Genomic DNA, 7,922 nt, shown 5'->3' on the forward strand with positions numbered 1-7,922 from the left:
ACTGGAATTCTAAATATAATTCCTCGTTTATCATTCTACATTTTATATTGTTCTAAACTATGTTTTCTATGTTTTAATTCAGATGTTAGCGAGGTCGTATGAGATTAAGATCTAGTAAATGTTATAAATACGAGGGAACAGTTAGTTTGCTGAGTGCCAGTATGTTATTTGGATACTTGATGATTTACACGTTTCTTCATTCAGCTAAGTTATTTAAGTTAGACGTACGTCTCGCAGCTTATATTAAAACATTATATTTGCGGTTAGGCCTACATTTAGCTGTGGAGTTAGGGCTAAAACGCTTTCGTGTCCTTAGACATATTATTTGTGTCAAAGTGAACATAATAAAAGGTATACACTAATTTGTTATTGTTATATATAGTGGACTTTGCATTATTTTCACCAAATAATTAACCAAAAATACGCCCTAAGAAAGAACACGTTACAATAATATGAACAATTAATATGATCTTGGTGTAACTGGTAACATTTTATTACAAATCAATTATATTCGTTATATCTTAGCCCCCTCCTCTTCTCCCAGTTGCACAGAAGTATATCTGACGATTTATAACACTAAAAACAGGGTTTCGATACCGCAGGTAACTTTGCATTTAACAACAAATAGTCCAATACAAATATATTTTATAAATTTTGAAATTTGCGTCTCGCCATCTATTGGACAATTTGTAAACAGCTGAGTAAGAATTCTTGTTGTCACTTGATATGAAACTATTGAATTATTATTTTTACATTGGATTTCTTTTCAGATTCAAAAAATTATCAAATATTATATTTTCATCAGTTTTATAGTCCCTATTCTGATATTTTAAACCGCTTAACAGACATGGATAAATAGATACGTTATATCATAATTCTAAGCATATATGTGGGGAAATACAGATTAATTTTATAATATGTCAACAAAGCACAGACGGTTTTCTCATTTCACAAATGAAATAAGGCTGTTTGTAGTTGTGGAATTATGCATTTTGGCTGTTCTTCAAACTATTTTGTTATTTTTGCTATGTTCCCTAGCTTCTTCAAAACATTCTGTTGTTTTGACTACCTGCTTTAGATAATTATATATAGAATTTATCAATATTAAGTTCTCCATGAAAACTTTGATTTGTTTAAAGGGTTTAGTAATTATACTGAATTATATACACATATAAAATAATCGAGTTTTTAAGCGTGGTTCAAATCAGCGTTAATCCATTGAAGATTCGTCAGTTACAGATGTAATCACACTGCTTCCGGTCTTTCGAACTTTCTGGCTGTGAAACTACAAAAGTGACGTAGAAAAGAAATAGTTTTGTGTTACTTTCATGACCTAATTTATTGGTGATGACGTTGTAAACCCATGCAAAAGAACTCTGTTGGTAGGTGTTTATGTCATACAGGACGACAGTTTTCGTACTAATTTTTCCCATTATCAGCCATAATCATTCTTTCAGGCAGACAGTATTTTTATACGTTTTTTTTTAAACATATTAAACAACATATCCTTCGAAAAGTTCTGTTTAATCCCATCAGGTGACACCGGTTATTTACGTAGGAATACTAAATTATTTGTTTTAAGGTTTACAGATATTCCGTTAGCATTTGAAAGGTCAAACTCCTCTTCGCGTTAAAACCGTTCAAAAACGCGTTTGAACAACTCGACTTTTATATGATGACATTTTCTGTTGAAACTAAATGTCATTCAAATAAAAATTATATCGAGGTACTTACCAGATTTTCTTTTATCACGTAGTTTGTATAATTTCAACACAAAAGGTTGTCACATTCAGAAACGAATATTATAGATGAATGAAAAATAAAATATTCTTCGTATGAAAACATGAAAGCTTATTCATATAAAACAAACAAATACATTTATTGATTTGCCTAGGATTTTATTGTTCTACTCATATACTTAATTCATGCATGTTCGTGGTGTCTTGTGCTTTGCGTTCAAACTAAAAACAAACCTAAATACACATCACGTCACGCTCACTGCACGTTGCACAAGCTCGATACCGCCAAGCCTGAGCAAGCACTTGACGATCAATACGTTGTGACGTCACAAGCGCAGTTGAGCCAGCTGCAGGACTTCCCGTAATCGTTGGAATCGTGCCAATTTTTTTATTTTTTTTTATCGAGTCATGGAGGTAACATAACCAAATAAGCGTATTGTGTTTATTTAAACCTGAAATCCTAAAAGTTTTACAAAGTCCTTATATTACACGTCCAAGTACACCTGGAGTTACCATCCTAAAATTATTGATTATATTATGATACCCTTATTATTCAATATGATAAAAACATCTAAATGATGGAAAAACCTCTTAAACTTGTTATGCAAATAAACAACTATAAAACATGAACTGAGATACATTTTAAAATTTTTTGATTATATAAGATTTATTAATACCTTTTCTAAGACTTTGAAACAATACTTATATATTAACTGATCATTATTTGTGTGCAGACAAAGTATTATATGTCTCCGTTTCAAAAGTCAATGGTTTTAGCTGAAGCTTAATAAAACAATAAATTTGTATTCAAAAATAAAGAAAAACTAGAATGAGTTTGTCAAAACCTTTATTTCTAAAATAACGTATATAAAATAAAAACATGTGAGAAGAAGGAAGTTCACGTTTTTAAAACTCTTTGTCACACCCATTTTAAAGCAGCGCCATCTGGCCCGTAACTGCTTGGATTCACGCACTGCTCACAGGGCATGATCAAATGTAGGTGCGCCGTTCAAGGCTTACGCCGTTTCCGCTAGGTGCTTATGTCGACGATGACATCATTGAAGTAAAAGTTTCTCAAAACGCATGCGCTGTCTAAATCGATTGGCGATTCTTTGACGTTTTCAGTGTGAATTCTGGTGCATGAGTTTACCCTGTTGCACGAACGGGAGTTATCAGACAAAGACGTTGTCAAGCTCGAATAGCGTGGTCGTATTTTGCCGGTTTGGTCAACAATCAAAATGTCGGGTCTCTCTCGAGGCCAGCGCCAACAATGTTATCTATGTGATTTGCCCAGGATGCCCTGGGCGATGCTGCACGACTTCTCGGAGCCTGTGTGCCGTGGTTGTGTGAACTACGAAGGGGCAGACCGCATCGAACTGGTCATTGAAACTGCTCGACAGATGAAACGTGCCCATGGTTTCCAGGACAGTAAGACGTTCAAAGGTCAACAGGGTTCGTTGACATGTAGGAGCAACAGTAGTGAAGGTTCTGTAATGTTTACTTCACCAAATGGAACCACACGGGACAGGTTCACCACGCCCGATAACCGAACAAAAGCCCTGTTGGACCACAGTAATCATCGGCTATCTGGGCTTCAAAGAACAGAAGATGTGACCTCTGATCATACAACCATTGCCCGAAACCGCTGCAGCCCAAGCTTGGCAGGCAGGTCGTTGCCTGTGACACTGGCTCTTGCTCATCCATCTTTTCACGTTGCAGTTTCCCTTGCTGGCAGCCGAGCAAGATCCATTACAAACAAAAGACCAAGTGAAGATGATGACAGCTCTAGTGGGTCAGAGAATGGCCAAAAACGGACACTTTTGGATGACCAGGCGATTCGACCTCAACTGATCAGAGGCGAGAGCCTTCCTACTGCAGTTTTAGGTATACCATTCGATCGTTTTAGGAAAGAGCACACACTAGTAGAGAGAGTTTGTTCCTTTGATTCAGCTACAGCAACACAACTGAAATCGATTGGAGCTGTGCATTCAACAGGTAAGTAAAACAATTGTCCTAACGAGAATTTTCCAGCATTGTTTCCTATAAGTTTGCCTTTTTTTGTGTTTCATGTAACTAAAATTTCACACAAAGAGAGTAAAACACCGCATATTATAGAGATTGCTATAACTGGTATAACATGCTGCCACAATATTGTACTCCTGTAATCAACAAACTCGTTATCTTTCCTGTAAATATAATCCAGCTGTAAGATTACAGTTATGTGTACTTTACACTATATACTTAAGGCCTAACGTTAAGTATACTTTCCTTATTTGAAGTAAATATCAATGTAAAAAAGAATATACAAAAACTGGATGGAGTTTTCGGTTTTTTTAGCAGATTCATTCAGAACGAATTGAGGAATTTGGTCGTCTCTGAAACTCAGTTAAGATGTGTCGGACGATTGTTCCCGGATGGAGGATCTGTATTCTTCTGCTTTTAACATTATAGATTGCTACTGTGTTTCAAGCTATTTTTGTATTCAAAAACAATACAGAAATGCACTGAATTAAAGTTGTGTACAGTTGTTCTAGTTTTGTAAAGGTGTCTCTAGGCAGATATTTTCTTACACTCCTGGTGCCAGTGTTCATTTTAATGTGCTTTTTACGTTTCGATTATTGTTGTTCACATAGCCACTACTAGTAGCATCTTCACACTGCGCATTAAGGTCTCATGAAGAAATTACGATTATCTGTAAACTGCTTATCTGAACTTTTTGCAACAAAATTTGGCAAATATGTTTGTGAAACTGAAACTCAGTACCACCTTGTTGTTGTAAACTAATATATCAGTAGATTTCCACCAAGATAAATGTACTTGTAAAAACTAGACGTTGATATGAGCTATTTCAGATCAAAGGTCAACATGTAAAGATAAATAAACATTGTAGCTTCTGTGTGTTTTCGTTGTAATGTTACAACAGATTGAAGTGATATCTGCTTCGTCAATTATGTAAAAAAAATCTTATAGCATGGCTTTCTTTGATCTAGAACTGTTTACATGTTTGATGATGTGCTGACCTATTCTCGTGGGTTATGCTAGTTTCATGTGAAGAAACTTCCATATAGCATGAATGTAGCAAGTCGTCGACGCAGCAGTTTTATGCTCCAAAAGATGATGTTTCTAATTTTTGTTTTATGACTTTTTCCCAAGTCTTTTGTAAAACGAATGTAAAAAAAAATCCCACATTTTTTATGTGGATAAATTTGAAACTTGTTATCATTAGATTGACATGTGTGAAAGTAGGTACTGCGCATGTGTACTGTGGAATCCATTGTTTTGGATTTTGATTGGCCGTTTCTGACGTAATGTGTTTGTGACGTAACACCTTTCATTCGTTGTTCAATGTGTCACACAAGTTAATAATGACAGATATATTACACAGGCAGACGATTTGAAAAAGTTTGTTTTGAATATAGGATATCAAAGTGTTCATGTGACAAACTCAGTTTTTTCCAATCATTGGTGGCACGAAATAGTCACGTAGCAATAACAGTAACGAGCTCACGATGAATTAACTATTATAATAAATTTATGAATTCAGAAAAGCTAAACTGCGAGGTTTTTACAATAGTAAGCTAATAATTAATAGGTGTAAAATTCCCATAAAAATCTGTTTGACGTGTTCGTTTTACCATTGTTACACAAGGCAATTTTATAAGCTGTTACTCCTGTCGCCTGGTGGTCATGCCGTTCGAATCGCCGTGGGTCGCGGGTTCGAATCCCGTCAGGCAGATGCTCGCTCTTCTAGCTGTGGGGGCGTTGTAGTGTGAAGGTCAATCCCAAATTTCATTGGTAAGAACTAGCTCAAGAGTTAGCGGTAGGTGGTGTTGACTATCTGTATTCCCTCTAGTCTATCACTCATACAGTAGGGAACGGCTAGTGTAGATAACCCTCGAGTAGCTTTGCGAGAAATTCAACAAACAAGCTGTCGTATCGTACATCTAAGTATCAACAAGCTTTCATTTCATGCAGTTCTAACAGCTAAAAATTCTATTTAATGTCCACCTTTTTGAGGTTAAAACTAGGTCAATTTGCCATAAACTAACTGAACTTAGGAATGATTTTTGAGTCCTGTCGGATCATCTTAAATCGGTGATTCTCGGGAAGGTTTTACCTGGTGGCGCCCATTTCCTCTCCAAGTAGCCGTCCCTAATTTAGCAGTGAAAGACTAGAGAAAGGCAGTTAGTCTACATCACCCACCAGCAATTCTTCGGCTACTCTTTTATCAACGAATAGTGGGATTGACTGAAACTTATAACGCCCTCACGGCTGAAAGGTCGAATATGTTCGTCGACGGGGATTGAACACGCAGATTGTGAGTCGATTACCCTAGTCACCAGCCCATCTCAGTTCTCTTATTAATGTTAGACAATGAAATTATAATATTAGATATTTTTATTGTGGAAATTAAGTTGTGTCGATCAGAGTTTTAACAGTGGGCGACATATACAGAGTGGGGCAAAAGTACCCACATGTATACAGTTGTTTATTTTAGAATATAGTTTAATTTCAAACTATTTCTCTGTAGCAAACAAGAATAAATTGGTTTCGATTGTTTTCGTAATATTTGACTTATAAGAACCAACCTATAACACCAAACGTACCAATAATATAGTGCTAACTTTATTGTAACTTTTCCACGCTCTGTATATTAAACATTTTGTGATGCTTATTGAACTGTAAATCAAGGAAAGGATATGCAAATCATTGCAATTTATTGTCTTTCAGGATTTTCAAGTATCACAACTACACCCAGTTCCTCACTGAGTTCCGTATCGTCGCTGAGTAATCGCACAGTATCTCCACCAGAGAGCTCTGTTCAGAACGGAAATCATTCCATGACGTCGATGCTGTCAGGCGTTGATTGTTTACCTTCTGGTTCAACAAGGAGCACCGCCTCGGGAGGTGAAATTCCTTCCCAGGTAAATGGACCGCCCCGTCCTCCCTCGGCAACCAGGCATTCTCCTGTTTCGGGAAAGAAAACACCCGTTAGAGGGCGTCAGAACTCTGGTAGCACTGCATCCGATACCGAAGCTAACAACATTAGTAACACCACAGCTGCCACCAGCACAACATCAACAACAACTACACCAACCTCAACACAATCCGAAACCCAACAACCCACCCCTGCTTTAAAGTGTACGCTGTGCAATGAACGTCTTGAAGACACCCACTTTGTACAATGTCCATCTGTGCAAAATCATAAGTTTTGCTTTCCATGCTCTCGTGAAAGCATTAAAAGTCAAAATGGGGCTAATGGGAATGAAGTATATTGCCCAAGTGGTCACAAATGCCCTCTGGTAGGATCTAATGTCCCTTGGGCTTTTATGCAAGGAGAAATAGCAACCATTTTGGGAAATGAACATCACAGAAAAGTAAAGAAAGAACGCGAAGCATAACTTTTGAGTGTGGCTCTTATTTTCATTGAATAACGAGTATTTGTGTTTTTTAGTGTATACATTTTCTGTTGTTATAAGAGCAAAAGTGGCACCTTATGAAATATCGCAAAAGTAAGGACGACGAGACATTTACAAAATTTAATTTTTTTAATAAAGTGGCTTTTACTGTGTGCATGTTTTTTTAAAAGATATTTATATATCTTGTATCAAGTAATCATATCTATTTACCTTCTTATATGGTGATGGTTTGTAATTACAACTGCTTTCCTCAAAAAAGGTTTTATTTGCTTAGATACTAACTTGTTGTTTCTTGCCGCCAATCCCCCAGTTTCTGTGTAGTAAACTTTCCCGAGGAAATTTTTTCAGTGTAATTGTGCTCGAAATTTGTCTAGGACCTTCATTATTGAGGTTCCTTTTTCTGCATTGTTTTTTTTTTTTTTAAGTGGTATGTAACATAAAAGCTTCGTTGTTAATATTTCATCTTTTACTAGTCACATTCTTGTTCACTCCTTTACTGTATGATATTTGTCAAGTGTGGAGAAATAAATAAGTTTGTTGTCTCTTTGGTTCTCTGAAATACCCCCTGCTGCTTGGAACTCGTCCAGACATTCTTTTACAATGGAATATTTTAAGACTCTTTGTCATTAAAGACAAACAAGTTCTGTGTCCGTTCCAATGAACACTTCCAATAAGCTTTGAAATGTAAATCACAGGGCCCTGACAACAAGAGTTATCCATCTAGCTACAGAAATTATATGAAAACCAAGGAAAGAATAGGATG

At 36.3% G+C, this 7,922-nt stretch overlaps 1 protein-coding gene across 1 annotated transcript; it reads left to right on the forward strand.

Annotated features, from left to right (window-relative positions):
* Positions 1 to 2,830: 2,830 nt before the first annotated feature.
* LOC106467482 (interferon regulatory factor 2-binding protein 2-like) lies at positions 2,831 to 7,591 on the forward strand. The gene is made up of 2 exons (XM_013927844.2): positions 2,831 to 3,734; positions 6,471 to 7,591. Exons 1-2 carry the CDS (start codon positions 2,978 to 2,980, stop codon positions 7,139 to 7,141), a joined length of 1,428 nt encoding a protein of 475 aa, XP_013783298.1. The 5' UTR covers positions 2,831 to 2,977; the 3' UTR covers positions 7,142 to 7,591.
* Positions 7,592 to 7,922: the final 331 nt, after the last annotated feature.

This window comes from Limulus polyphemus, unplaced genomic scaffold (assembly GCF_000517525.1).
Source record: "Limulus polyphemus unplaced genomic scaffold, Limulus_polyphemus-2.1.2 Scaffold80, whole genome shotgun sequence".
In the NCBI taxonomy this organism is placed as follows: Eukaryota; Metazoa; Arthropoda; class Merostomata; order Xiphosura; family Limulidae; genus Limulus; species Limulus polyphemus.

What these genes read in the sequence shown, in the direction of transcription:
- LOC106467482 (XM_013927844.2), top strand. Translation starts at nt 2,978, where the DNA reads ATGTCGGGTCTCTCTCGAGGCCAGCGCCAACAATGTTATCTATGTGAT. An exon ending in TGGAGCTGTGCATTCAACAG is followed by an intron (nt 3,735 to 6,470) that starts GTAAGTAAAACA and finishes ATTGTCTTTCAG; the next exon opens with GATTTTCAAGTATCACAACT.